The sequence below is a fragment of the Myotis davidii genome, unplaced genomic scaffold (assembly GCF_000327345.1).
Source record: "Myotis davidii unplaced genomic scaffold, ASM32734v1 scaffold370, whole genome shotgun sequence".
Classification (NCBI taxonomy): domain Eukaryota; kingdom Metazoa; phylum Chordata; class Mammalia; order Chiroptera; family Vespertilionidae; genus Myotis; species Myotis davidii.
The window spans coordinates 6,806,151-6,820,243 of NW_006288615.1; the positions used below are offsets into that span (position 1 = coordinate 6,806,151).

Here is a 14,093-nt window from a genome sequence, read left to right on the forward strand (position 1 = left end):
ACAGAAGGAACTGTTCCTCCCCCACAGCTGGCTGTCATCTCAGCAATCCCTTCATTTGTTGTAAAGATGCCCTCCCATCCCACCCCAGCATACTGGTAGATGGATGGGCTGCCCTTGGCATGCTGTCTGTGCCTCATCTCCACCTGAGAAGCTGGGCCCACCACCCAGCCCCTCAGATTTCCGATGATGTCACAGGGTAAGTCACAGTCATCAGCCCTGAGAGATCTATTGAGCTGTCTCTAGAACAGTTTGCATTTTAATTAGGGAAAGGGATGCTGCTCCAACAGGGGGTCCTGGTCCACTTTCTGAGGGCACCGCTGTCTGGCCAGGGGTCGCTCCTGACACTGCAGCTGGAGGCTTATCTGGTCACCTGGTTTTAGGCTAAAAGCCCGTTGGGAAAGCTACAGGGCTCTCCCCAGGAAAATGCACTTAAAAAAATATACTCTCAAACCGAAGGCTGCATGTACTTTTGGGGTCCCCAAGGACCCCAGGATACACGCCTCCCCAGGTAAGGCCCCTGGCCCGTTTCCAGGTGATGGACAGCAAGTCCCAGCTCCTCGGGCTGCCATCCTCAGGGAGCACTGGTTGAAATCACCCCACTGTTGACCAGGCTGTCTTAACCCCTTGTGAACATTTAAAATGCAGCTCTGGCCACGTGCTTTCTTTTCACTCACTTTTTTAGAAGTATGTGTGTTGCATGGCCCCTCGCTCCAAAGATGGGAGCACAGCCAGTCTCGTGGCCTTCCTGCCCGGAGTGGAGCAGGGACTGGAGGGAGACGTCTGGGCCTCCTGCACTTCCCACCAGGTGCTCAGGATGAACTGGTTGGGCCATTTCAAGTTTAGGAAGACCTGTCACTGGGCTTACCTGACACGGCAGAAGAAAGACTTCTCCTCCATGCATTCTTGAGTGGAAGAATCTGAAAGAAAAAGCCTACAGTCACCCACCCAATGACACGACGACGTATGGAGAGTGCCGTGTCCTCCTAAAGACAGCACCAGAATCAGAGCCAAGGTGTGGCACAAACCTGCCAGAGCTCAAAGCGAAGCCTCAGAGAGCTTTTATCCCAGTTCTGGCTAAAATGAAATCTATTCATGAGCGCGGCACATTCCAGAGTTTACAGCCAGGGGTCTGATGCCCCCAGATGCGCCTGGGCTCTCCCCGCTCTGCAGACTCACCTCAGACTCCAGCTTCTCAGAACTTCATTTCTAAAATGCCTAACATGTCCTAAAAGATGTTTTCTCCCTCTCTGAAATTCATGAAAAGACTATTTTTCTCTCTAAATTTATTCTGAACAACTTCTGATCTCTCCCCTGGACAGAGGACGCCACGGCTGTGCTGGTCTCCGGCAGAGGTGACATGGGCGGCGCTCCCTTCCCCTCACCTGTCCCACTGCAGACACTCCACGGAGGAAGCTTGTAAGGCGTGGTGGAGCTGTGGAACACGCTAACGTCATGGGGCGCCAAGAACTCCACGAACTTGGCATCGTGAAAGGTGTCTCTCTTACAGCGGAAGATGGAGGCCACCTGGTTGGAGATGTACAGGGTTTTCCCGGTGACCAGGGACACAGCTGCAGCAAACATGTCCTGGAAAGGAAGAACATCTTCGGGTCAGAATGGGCAGAGGGGCCGGAAAAGGATGGGCACACACTTGGGGCAGGTGACAGGAAAGGGGCACGGAGGGTCAGGGAAGGCCTCTGGGACCTTCAGTCCTGACCAGAATAACTCTATTTCCCCTCATATATACTGGCGTCCAAGGGGTATTATTTGAAGAATCACATTGGGGCTCCACTCCAAAAGGAACCCAGGGGTGCGGATTCCCACGGGTGTCATCCATCCAGTATTCTTGGGTACAGAGCCCCTGGTGTCTGAATTGAGAGGTGGAAGGGCCCTGCACACCTCTCCCTTTGTCACCAGGGCTGGGGTGTCCCTCTCCTTGGGTGCTGGGGACTGTCTGGGGGCTGCAGGGCTCTGGACCTCTTGAGCTAAGGACTGGTTGGGGGGTGGGGAGTACTGGAGGAAGGTGAGAAGGAGTGGGAGCCCAGTTCTCCAGACAGCTTTGAGAAATGCTGCCCTCTGAGAAATGGGGGCTCAGGGCACGGCCAACCTGCTCCCCGTCCCGACCTCCAAGGGCCCCACCTTTATCAGCCACTTTAAAATGCATCAGGTTTGGCCCTAGCCGGTTTGGCTCAGTGGGTAGAGTGCCAGCCTGTGGACTGAAGGGTCCCAGGTTCGATCCCAGTCAAGGACATGTACCTCAGTGCAGGCGTGTTCCCTGGCCCTGGTGCAGGAGGCGACCAATTGATGTGTCTCTCTCACATCGATTTTTCTGTCTCTTCCCCTCCCTTCCACTCTCTCTAAAATATCAATGGAAAAATATCAAGTGAAGATTTAAAAAAATAATAATAAAATAAAATGCATGGGGTTTGGAGTCTTACGAAGCTGAGTTTAATCCCAGGGCACCCCCCCATGAAGCCCTGAACAGTGAACCAATTGCCCCCTGGCGTGTCCTCACCCTGAAGTGCACTGTGTTTGGTCACAGTGTGTGAGGTGCCGGGTGGAGTGGCCAGGAGAGCACAGGGTCTGGGAGACATCTGGAGCAGGACTTCTGAACCACTGACTGTACATTCTTTTTCTAAGGTCTGAACTCACTTCCTGAAACTCCAAACTCTGCTGCCATCCAGCCACCGGCCAGGCGGTCACCAGCTTACCGAAGAGGACTCCCCACAGGAGACACTCACCGTGCTCTTCATAATGACCTCGGAGGTGGCGCTCTGGATCTCCTCTATGGTGTAGGAGGGCACCTCCGGGCCGCAGCTGTGCTTCTCGCTGGACATGAGCAGCTGGTAATACTCCTCGTTGGCTGCGCGAGAGACCAAGAGGCAACTCCTAACTCACTTTTCTCATGAAAAGTGGGCTAGGAGACCATCTCCTGGACACTGAGAGACAGATCACAGAAAGACAAAGGCAAAACAGAAATTTGGGGGTTTTCCCTGAAAATCAGAAGGTTGATGGTTACAGAACTTTGTAAACAATAAATACACATTATCTTAAGTAACAAGGCCACAGAGTTCCATCTAATGCTCACTTTCCCCACAAGGTTGTCAATCATGATGCAATGTCATCATGTCCATGCAGGACGGCTGTGGTACCCCTGCTCTGCCTCCCGTGGTGGTCTCAACTGACACCCCATCCAAACAGAATCAACTGCTAAGGTCACTGGGCATAAGAAACAACACATGGAACAAACTTCTCAGAACAGACCCTGAAGACAAGGGCCACCCATCCTGGAACATCTGGCATGGCTTTGGGGTGACCCAGCCATGGCCAAGAGGCTAAAGAGGGCCCCTTAAAAGGCCACACAAACCAGCACACAGCCACTTTCCATGTCTGGCACAAACTCTCCCAGCCAGACTACATGAAACAAGCCCTTCCCATGGAATTCATCCAAACATTAGAAATGTGAACACTATTTGAAATGTGGCTTGGTATCCTCATTAGTGACAGGCTTTGCTTTGACTGCAGGCTGTACCTTGAGATAGTAGCTGATGGTAACAGAATAAAGCACTGTTTCACCTTTCTATCAGCCTTGGAGGTTTTTTCTACTCTTATGCACGTTTCTGATGTGTGGGGTCCACTGAGTCTCAGTGCATGTGTGAAATACGTAAGTGAAGGTCAAGTGGGGGGAGGGTTCACACATCTACCCTAAGGAGATACAGTGGGGCCTTGACTTACGAGTGTCCCGACTAACGAGTTTTTCGAGATACGAGCTGTCTCTCAGCCGATATTTTGCTTTGAGTTGCGAGCTAAAATTCGGGTTATGAGCCAGCTTCAGATACCCCACTGCTAGTTGGCGTAGTGAACGTCACAGTGAACGAAAGCCACAACATCAGCCCAGCATCACGTGTCTCACTCATTCACAATTGATTTGACATACGAGTAATTTGAGTTACGAGCTCCGTCACGGAACAAATTAAACTAGTAAGTCAAGGCCCCACTGTACTGACTTTCCCTCTGACTCAGCTTACTCGTCAGTGGACCAAACAGCTAAGAAATCCCTCCACGTGCAGGGGCTGGGGGTTTCACTGTAATGACAAGGGTCCATAGAGTGTCCCCTGTTGCAAGACTAGGACTGCACACATGCATACCTGCCCCAAGACTTCTACTGTTTCTCTGAGGCACTGAGGACATTTAAGAATTCTCAAAGTTCTCATCCCGTTTCCCAGCAGCAGACTAAAAGGCCAGGCTGCGAGGACCTCTCGACCAACTTTATAGCTAAACCATCCTGAGGTGACCCTGAGCACAGGGTCCTGGCCTGGAGGCAGAGGCACCGAGGTGACCTGAGACCCAGGACATGGGGTGTCTGCCCAGTGGAAGGTCTGGTGGCAGGAGCAAGTGAAGGCAGATACTTAAGGGCTTGGAGTTGATTGAAATGGAAAGTGTCTGAGCCCAATGAGCTAACATTTTGGGTTTGCAGTGTTTGCTCATAGGTTCCTGCATCTGTGAAGGTTCCTGCAATGTGTCCTTAGACAAAAACCTTTCTCTAATCCACCAACTGGCGCCAAAAGCTGTCACATGCTGCCATCTAATGATAAAATCCAAACATGCCCACAGGTGGATGGAGGCTGGATTTCGGAGGTCCTGTTACCACACACCTGTGATGGAAGGAGGCACTCTGCCCTGCCTGCCTTCCTGATCCAAAGCCCACCACCACTGAAACTTACACGTTTTTAGATAAACAAGAAATAAAGGTGTGGCTTAGTGGTTGAGTTTCAACCCATGAACCAAGAGGTCACTGGTTCGATTCCCAGTCAGGGCTGTGGGCTCAATTCCCAGTCGAGGGCGTGCAGAAGGCAGCCAATTGATGATGTTTCTCTCTCATCAATGTTTCTCTATCTCTATCCCTCTCCCTTCCTCTCTCTAAAAATAAACAAAAACATATTTAAAACAAAAAGAAATAAAGAGCCCAGGGTCTTGAATGAAGAAGCTCTAAGATATTGTCTTTCAAGGATGAGCTCTGTTAAACCCACCCACCCCTGGGGCCCCTTCATGTTTTCTTTTAAAGGAGGGGCAAGTCCTCAGCTAAACACTATGGGATGTTTCGCTTCAATTCCACTCTGTGCTGCCCACATCATCGGGCCTTCAGTGGTCACCCACTCCAGCCAGAGCTTGGAAGATGCTGCACTCTCCTCACCATGACCTGACCTAGCCCACAGCACAGAAGTTTTATGTTGTACATAGGTTTCTGTTATCAGCTGGCTTTCTATCCGCTTTATTTTTTCCTCTAAAAATCAAGTGCAATAGACAGCTTCCAGTGAATTGAGGTTTTCAATTGTGGCAGCTCCACAAGGCTCCTAAGCTTCTTTCTTCAGTGTCAGGATTGAGTTTTGAAAGCCAACACAGTCCAAGCTGTAATTTGGGGGGGGGGGGGATCTGAAACTTACTTCTACAGGTTGGAACAAACACATGAGGCAGGCATACCTTTCACCTGCTTCACGCTCCTCAGGGCGTACTTCAAGGTCGCCAGCGTGCTGGCTTTCCCCTTGGCCTTCTTGTCTGTGGGGAGGTGGACCTTCAGCTCCTTGAGCGTTCTGATTAGTTCCTTGTGCGTGTTGGCTTTGGCAGACTGCTCACTACTAGAGTGAAAAAGATCAGACGTTAGCTTTCTGGGGCCCTTTTCTGAAGAGATGTCCGTCTGGTCCAGTTTCTCAACCGGGCACTAGGACATCTTGGTCCATACAGTTCTCTGTGGTGCCTGCAGGATGGTGAGCAGCATCCCTGGCCTCACCTATGTGAAAAATAACATAAACGGAGGCACTTTAAAATGGAGTTGGAGCTGCCATCCCCAAGCAAGCTGCCTTGTAGTCTTGCTCCTCAAAACTTTGGAGTGTTAGAACAGGGCAACATTGTGTCCCAAAGAACTGTTTACAAAGGTAACAGGAAAGCAGATATTTAGCCACTAGACTGAAAATTAAAAAGTGTTTAGAACTAGTGTCACTATGTTACCTTATGTGCACTACAGAATGCCTTCCTTCTATGGATATAATTTGCTCCCCTTCCCTTTCTCATAAACACCCCTTGCCTTTGCCTCCTAATTGGAACACTATTTGGGTTTCTGCCTGAATCAGTGGGTCCTAAATAGCTGTGCTTTTTTTTTTTACCTACAATAAATGCTTGTTGCCTCTCACTTTGGCCTTTTATTTTTAGGTTAACAACTACTGGAGACCAGCAACACCCTCGCCAGCTGTGACAACCAAAATGTCTCTAGACATTGCCATGTCTTCTGGGGCAGACGACTCGCCCATGGGTGAGAGCCACTGCTTTAACACAAGTGAATGGGTCAGAAATCCCTCCAGCTGGCTCTTTTCCCCATGAGTGAGAGCCAGGCTGTGCCCAGCAAGGCCTGCTGGTCGACCCTCAGAATCTGGCTGAGCAGACTGATGGTTGAGCTGGGCCTTCCTGTCTGCCTCAGCTAGAAGATGATTAAGTGAAGGAGAATACAGAGGACAGCAGTGGCTTCCTGGGACATAAAGGTGAATGATGAGTGTAGGAAGACCCCCAAGAGGAGAGGAGATTTACAGAAGGATCTTCAAACTTAAGGAGCAGAGACAGGGAAGGCAGGGCTGGTGGGCACCTGCTGAAGGAGATGGACATGTGTAGAGCAGAAGGTGCAGAGAGAATGGTGGACATCAGGTGTCTACGATGGCAAAGTGCCCTCATGCCCAGGACTACGAGCTGGCTGTGGCTCCATTGAGATGTGAAAGTGTCTGTGGATAGGAAACTAAGGATACACTTGTTACAAATACCTAAACAGCGTGAGGAAGTTCCAGATGAACAGGTGTCAGACACAGACAAGGTCTGCTTGGATAGAGCCAGAGGAGCAATAGATCCAGAGCAACATGGGAGACTCCAGGCAGCCTGCAGGGACAGTCGTGACTGGAAGGGCACAACTGGGTTCACAACACAGACCAATAGGTTCTAGAAGAAGCTTAAAACAAGTCACATACCCCCAAACCTAACCTCCAAGGACAAATCTTTTGGTTTCTCCAAAGATTCTAAGTCAAGGAGGTTCTAACTGGCCTTACCTGCAACCGCTTGTAGATGGGTTGTGTTCAGACTTCGCCAGCATCAGGCTATAGGCACTTGGACTATAAGGACAAGAAATAAAGACAGAACTCAGAGACTGTTCCACCCACAGCTCCCCCATCTAATCAGCGATAACAGGCTGGATCACACCACAGTAAGAAACATGAGGGTAGCCGAAACCGGCTTGGCTCAGTGGATAGAGTGTCGGCCTGCGGACTGAAAGGTCCCAGGTTCGACTCCGGTCAAGGGCATGTACCTGGGTTGCGGGCACATCCCCAGTAGGAGATGTGCAGGAGGCAGCTAATCAATGTTTCTCTCTCATCGATGTTTCTAACTCTGTATCTCTCTCCCTTCCTCTCTGTAAAAAATCAATAAAATATATTTAAAAAAAAGAAAAGAAACATGAGGGTAAGGTAAAACTGAAACAAAACCTTCAGAGACCAGGAAAAGTAGGTGTTGGGAGATGAAGAGCCAGTGCTAAAGGAGCAAGTTCATGTTCTACAAAGCACTCAGCTGCAGGCGAGGTTACCTGACATGCCGCCTCCTAAGATCTCGTTATGAACTACCGATCTGTTGGCAATTGGATCTTCAATGGCCAAGTGGCATCATTAGGAAGGACAAACCCTAGTACATTTTAGTTATTCTAAGTTAACAAGATTTTCAAAAATCTGGAAAAAGTTGATCATCATGATTTAAAGATGGTAAAGCAATCAAATTACAACAGAATGAGACCCTGAAAAGACAAACAAGGGCCTTGCCTCCACGGGCCCCAGCTGCCCCTACCTCTCTTGAGAATCGGGTGACTCCACCAGCATCCCCAGCTCCTTGCCACTGTCGTCACAGTCACTGCCCTGCGAGTCCCGCCCTGTGGAGCAGTTCTCGTTGGTCTCATTTCCGCTTGAGCCACTGCTCATGTCGACATCTTCCTGGAGCAAGACCCTGGATGTGGGCTCCATGGACTCCTTCGTGGGGCTACTGGGGTTGGGGGCAAATCCAGCAAATTCATTCATGTTGGCTCCTGAAGGAAGCTGGCAAACGAGAAACATGTTGTCAGCCAGAAAGAGTGCAGCCTTTCCGTGACTGTCCCATCAGGGCTTTCTCCATATTTTGCCAAGTGAGGGGGTAGCAGTCACGGTCATTCACAGGTATCTCATGGGTATTTTTGTTTGTTCTTATTCACTGAGCTGCCACCAGCCGTGAATTCGGAAGGCAGTTGAATTAGGCAGCCACAGCCCCTACATGGCAAGCTGCTGATGGCCTCATGAGAAGGCAACAAAAGCACTGATGACCACTGCCCAGCATGTGGGAACTTTGGGAAATACACAGGTTCCCACTGAGTGGCTGGCAGGGCCTGGGATCCTACAGGTTGTCTGGGATCTCCCAGGTGATATGGGGAGCAACTGGGTTCAGAAATCTTGAGCATCACAAGTTACAGGAGACCCTGAAACCAGGCTGCAGGCAGGGGGAGAGGTGAGGCTGTGAGGGGCGGGTGTTACCCTGTGAGGAGGGCAGAGCAGGTGGGGAGCACATGAGTTCCAGGTCCTGCAGGCATTTCCAGTGCTTGACTAAGGGGATCCAAGTGGAGTGCAGAAGTAGGCAGAGTGCAGAAGGGAGGGAGGCCAGCGAGGAGTTTACACATAAATTACACATAATTTATCTGGGAAACGACTAGGAACCATTGAAGCACTGCACTGTAAGTACAGACTGATGTGACTTAATTTGCATTTGGACCCAAGAGCAATCACACTCCCTGGGGTGAACTTTGGCCACAGGGGACAGGTCAGCAGAAGTGGTCAGCGGCTAATTCCTCTCTCCATCCCTTCATTGATTGGAGCGTTTAGAAGCTTTCTGTCTGTCCTTTCCTTTCCTCTCTTTTCCTTTCTTTTTTTGGGGGGTAGGGGGGTAGTCTTGCTGATGAGATCTCCAGGGGCTGAGTGATATGCTGGGTATCTGTGAAGCAGGGCCTCATCATTAGGACATCATCACGTGTGTGAGTCTTGCCTTTTCCTCCTAATTTCCCTTTCCCTCACCATGGCTGCCCTGGGATTGCATCTCTCAGTAAAGTGTAACCCTCTACCCAGACTTTGCTTTTAAAAGAACCTGAATGAAGACAAACTGAACAGAGTGACAGAGCAGGCTAGCTGGATGCGGAGGAAGAATATTTTAGGTAGGGACAGCAAGTGCAAAGGTCCTGAGGCAGGGAGTTTGAAGAAGATGGCTGAGTCTGGAGTAGAGGGCAAGGCAAGAGGAGGGTGATATTAGATCAGAGCCAGATCTGCACATCAAAGTGGCAGAACCTGGACTCTGGCTTTATTCTGAGTGAGATGGGGAACTGCTGGAGAGTTCTATGCAAGATGTGACTCATACTTTAACAGGGTTGCAGGGCATGGGCAAGGTGGAAGCAAGATCTCTCAGAGGGCTCTTGCTATGGTTCAGTAGAGTTGCCAAGGGGCTGCCCACCCAACTTCCTGGACACCTCCTATGTCATCCTGCAGTCCTCCTCAGACAAGCAGCCAGTCCTTTTTCGCTGAGTGAATTATGAAGGCTGAGCGGTTACATGAGTAGCTCCTGGGTGGTGGGGGCTTCTGTGGGTCCCCCACTTTCTGACCGTGTGGTCTTGAGCAAGTTTCCTTCCCTGTCCCTGTTTCGTCATCTGTCGGATGGGGCCACAGCAGCACCTGCCTCCTACTGGCTGCTGGGAGGGTGAAAGGATGCAGCCCATGCAAGGTGTCTGGGATGCAGTCAGTGTCCCACAGAGGCTAGCTTTCATCATCACTGTCCGTTACGATGGGAACACAGACACTGTAACAGAAGTAATTTGTTTAAAAGGAGATATTTCATTGCCAGGAGAGCTATCTCTGGCTGTATGTAAAGGACTAAGCGCTCAGCTGGCCCCACCCCAGGCGTACAGACATCCTCAGGAAAGAGCACCACACACTTTGCTTCCATCACGCCCTGAGGGCTTCGCTTAGCTCCTTGCAGGAGCTCCTGGCTTTCATGGCCCAGCACCAGGGAGACTGAGTAGGGCTCACTGAGTAGAGTCACGTGATTACCTTAGGTGGAAGACAATCTTTTTTTGCAAAGAGAGTCAAGTGAGCATGCAGAAATGTGAAACAACAAACCAAACCAAATCATCCCAAACTTCATCTTTCCAGAAAATGCATCACTCAGCACTGACAGCTCGAATGGACCGACCTCAAATTGCCAAGTTGGCAAAACCAATGTGCCCATCAAATCAGACTTTGCCTCCTGCCTTCCACAAACATTTATGGAGCACCTGCTCATGCCAGCACTGCCCAAGCCCTGGGGAACCCCAGGAAAGCTGGGTTTCCAGTTCTGGGGGTGGTGCTCATGGCTCAGGGTGCCAGGGGCCCAGGAAGGAAAGGGGCTGCCTGAGAAGCTGGTGCCTGCACACCTGCCCCTCGAGGTTCCTTTGCTGCCCCCTTCACAGATGTCTACACGCTGGCTCTGTCCCTGGAGAACAGTCAGACCCAAGGAAGGGCTTAGCTCAGGCCTTGACTCGGGTCATTTATCATACCTCCGGTGGCAGGCGCTGCCTCTGCTGCACAGAGGGCCGTTAGAAAGTGCAGTCTGCAATGAGGTCATAGTCTGGGATGGGTTTCACAATACAGGAGGGGGAAAAGGTGGGGATGGAAGGAGGGGGCCAGAGCTAAAACTCTTTGAAACTGACCGATGGGTTCATGGGGATTCATTACACTATCCTCTCTACTGCCATATATTAAGAGGTTCCATAAGAAATAGTAAAAAAATAAAATAAATAAAATAAAAAAGGGAACAAAAGCATAGCCTGGGTCCCAGTTCCACTTACCATGGCCACCCCAGGATAGGTAAAGGCTGCTCTCATTCAATAGCCTTGAGCTTAAGGGGAAGTTCATTTCCTTGTGAAAATCAGAAATCAGCTCAATCACTTAAGGCAATTGGCTTTTTGAAATGAAAGTATAAATACACACAGAAAAGTCCCAAATCATAAGGTCACAGCTTGATATATGTCCACAAACTGAGCACCCGTGTCCCCAGCCCCCCAGATACCCACGGTGGTCCTTGAGCCACCACCCAACCCTGGTCACACACCACCAGTCTGACTTCTCACAGCCTGATTAATCCTGCCTGCCTTTGCACTTTATATAACAGGATCTCACAGCCTGTGTTCCGTGTCCACAAGCTGGCGGTATGTTACAACCCAAGATTTATAATACGTTTGTGTCTTCCTGGTAGGAGCCAAGTCCCCAAGGCCAGCCTGCTGTAATCTGAAGAAAATGTTTGTCCTGCTAAACAAACACCGTGCTCTCCATGGCAACAGCTGGGTAACTGAGGAAAATGTGACGGCAGTGTCCAAATATGGAGGGGAAGGAGGCTGGGGAGACGCACGTCCTGGCCTCACTAGACACCTCCACACTCTGAGCTCTGCCTGGTGACACCCCAAACATGGAGCAGCACAGATTTAAAACAACAAAGCAAAAGCGCCAGCGTCCCAGCTGTGGCACTCAGGGAGCCGGCTGCCCCAGTGCCTGTGAACAGCGAGCTGTTCTTACTCTCCTCTCTGTCACCCCAGGGAGAAGAGCACGAGGAACCCCCAAGGCCTTCAAGAGCTAGAGCCCCTCTGCCTTCATGACTGCCAGTGGCCTTGACTCCTGCCCACAGCCGGTGGCTGCTCACCTGGTCACTTTGCACTAGACTTGGAAACACAACAACAAACTTGTCACGATGTGCACAAAGGAGCATGAAGAGTTGACAGAGGTCCCTGTCAGGACCTTCAGGTTCCCTGCTGGATCCGCAGGTGGGCCAGTGTCTGCAGGGTGGGGCACAGAGCATCTGCATAGCTTTGGGGTTGTGTGTTTCTAGTGAGTTTTGCCTAAGACGTAGTGTTCGGCATCACTCTTTCTTTAGACTAAATGCTGAGAGGTCCTGCCAGGCACTCAATGACCTGACAGAGCCTGTGGTTTGCTGAGGCCCAGGGAAGTGACATCATCATTTAAACACAGAGGTGTGCCTGCCAGGATTTTTCTAAAAGTTAAGTGTGTGCATCAGAAATAGTACAAATGAAAGGAAACTTTCCTGTTTCCTTCTAAGCAGGCAGACATGCCTCACAGGGGATGTGCCTTCACAGAGTAACCTTATGTGGCCTGAAAGCAAGACTGTGTCAGAAATCTGTGCAGGTGCCTGGGGAAGTCATCCTCAGAGGAAGGGAATCCAAACACCTAGGAACTGGAAAAGACCTCAAAGATGGCCTAACCCAGTGGTTCTCAACCTGCGGGTTGTGACCCCTTTGGGGGTCGAACGACCCTTTCACAGGGGTCGCCTAGGACCATCGGAAAACACATATATAATAACATATTGTTTTTGTGTTTAACTATGTTTTAACGATGTTCAATTTGTAACAATGAAAATACATCCTGCATATCAGATATTTACATTACGATTCATAACAGTAGCAAAATTACAGTTATGAAGTAGCAACGGAAATAATTTTACGGTTGGGGGTCACCACAACATGAGGAACTGTATTAAAGGGTCGCGGCATTAGGAAGGTTGAGAAACACTGGCCTAACCTGAGCCCCCCTTATAGAGAAGGAAACTGAGTCCCAGAAGGGGATCTGAGTCACCCAGCAGCAGCTGGCAGCAGGGCTCCCCCTCTGCACCCAGCATCCAGTCTCCAGAGAGAGCCAGAGCTGCGTTCGTGCTGTACCAGTGAATCACACAAGGATGACGATGACAGAGAACTGCAGACACCCACGATATCATCCCTGTGTTGGCATATCACGCAGCTTCCACTTAAAAAGGAGTCCTTTTCCCATTTTACCCACGCACTTCATAAAAAGTGATTAGCTTTGGATTTCAAAACTCAATGGCCAATTAAAGCCTCAGGTAGAGTTCTGTCCCCTTCCTAGTCCAATCCAGCCCGGGACCAGACACTCTGGGTAAAGGTAGGAGCATCTCCCATTTGCAGCCAGGGAAGTCAGTGGCCTTGCTGTGTCAGACGGGGGAGGTGAGAAGTACTCGTGGGGGCTTCTGCCATGCTGCTCGGGCTCTTAACATTTGGGGATCTGAGACCCCTCCTCCCAAATTCCAGCCCTCTCAGGGAGTCAGCACCCAACTTTAGGCTTTCATGGAACCTCAGAAGCTCAACCTGACCCAGCTCATGACCCTCAGGCTGATGGGAGGACCCTGCAGGCACCCTGAGCTCAGGCCTGACCAGGCTATGATGTGTGCCTAGCAGGGATCTGGGCTCCACTGGCCTCATCTGTCAAGCCAAGGGGTTACCCTCGATGATTTCCAGGGTACCTGCTGGCTCCGTTGTTCTTTGAGTATGAATCAGCTTCCCAAACTGGTTTCTTTGCGTGGGTTACAGAAACCATGACAACCAAGTTGTCATCCCTTACCCTGGCCTTCCTGGAGAGTTTAGCAGGCTGCCACTTGCCCCTTGGCCTATGTCTGGGACTTGGCAGCCAAAGGGACACCAAGAAGGATGGTGTGACCGATGTATCACAGTGGGACCCCCTCTTCTACGCAAGCTGGGGAGAGAGAATGAAGGCAGGGAAGTCCAGGGTGGGCATAGGGGGTGAGCAAGAGGTAAGGTCTTCCTGTCCCCAGGGTTCCCAGGCCGACCAGTGGCCCTTCCCTAGCTGGAGATTTGGCTCTCTGGTCTCAGGGCAAGAAGCCAGCTTCCGAAGGGGCCCTCCACGCTCCCAGAGACAGTTGCACTGACCCTTGGTTGCCTTCACCTTTCCTGGCCTCTCCACTCTAGGCGTGGGAGGGTTCATAGAAGAAAATCACCTACAGAAAGACAGGCCGGTGTGGTGTCACAGCCGCTCCGTGACCTTAGACAAGTTGCATAACCTCTCTGAACCTGTTTCCCGATCTTCAAAATGGGGATAACAGTACCCACCACGCACCCCAGGCCAGTCTCAAGCCAAGAAACAATCAAATGGCCCAGGAAGCTCTGAGATCGAGCTTCCCTGGGCTGGCAGAATCGCCGCCGTCGCTCGGAG

At 50.7% G+C, this 14,093-nt stretch overlaps 1 protein-coding gene across 1 annotated transcript in view; it reads right to left on the reverse strand.

The window, feature by feature from the left end:
* Positions 1-14,093, reverse strand: part of PER2 (period circadian clock 2) — a 35,559-nt gene that overhangs the window by 21,247 nt on the left and 219 nt on the right. The window contains exons 2-7 of the mRNA XM_006760499.2: positions 7,867-8,115; positions 7,083-7,145; positions 5,479-5,633; positions 2,739-2,860; positions 1,383-1,584; positions 866-917 (exon numbers count right to left, since the gene is read on the reverse strand). Coding sequence (XP_006760562.1) covers positions 866-917; positions 1,383-1,584; positions 2,739-2,860; positions 5,479-5,633; positions 7,083-7,145; positions 7,867-8,093 — 821 coding nt within the window. The 5' untranslated portion in view covers positions 8,094-8,115. The remainder of the gene's footprint in view (positions 1-865; positions 918-1,382; positions 1,585-2,738; positions 2,861-5,478; positions 5,634-7,082; positions 7,146-7,866; positions 8,116-14,093) is intronic.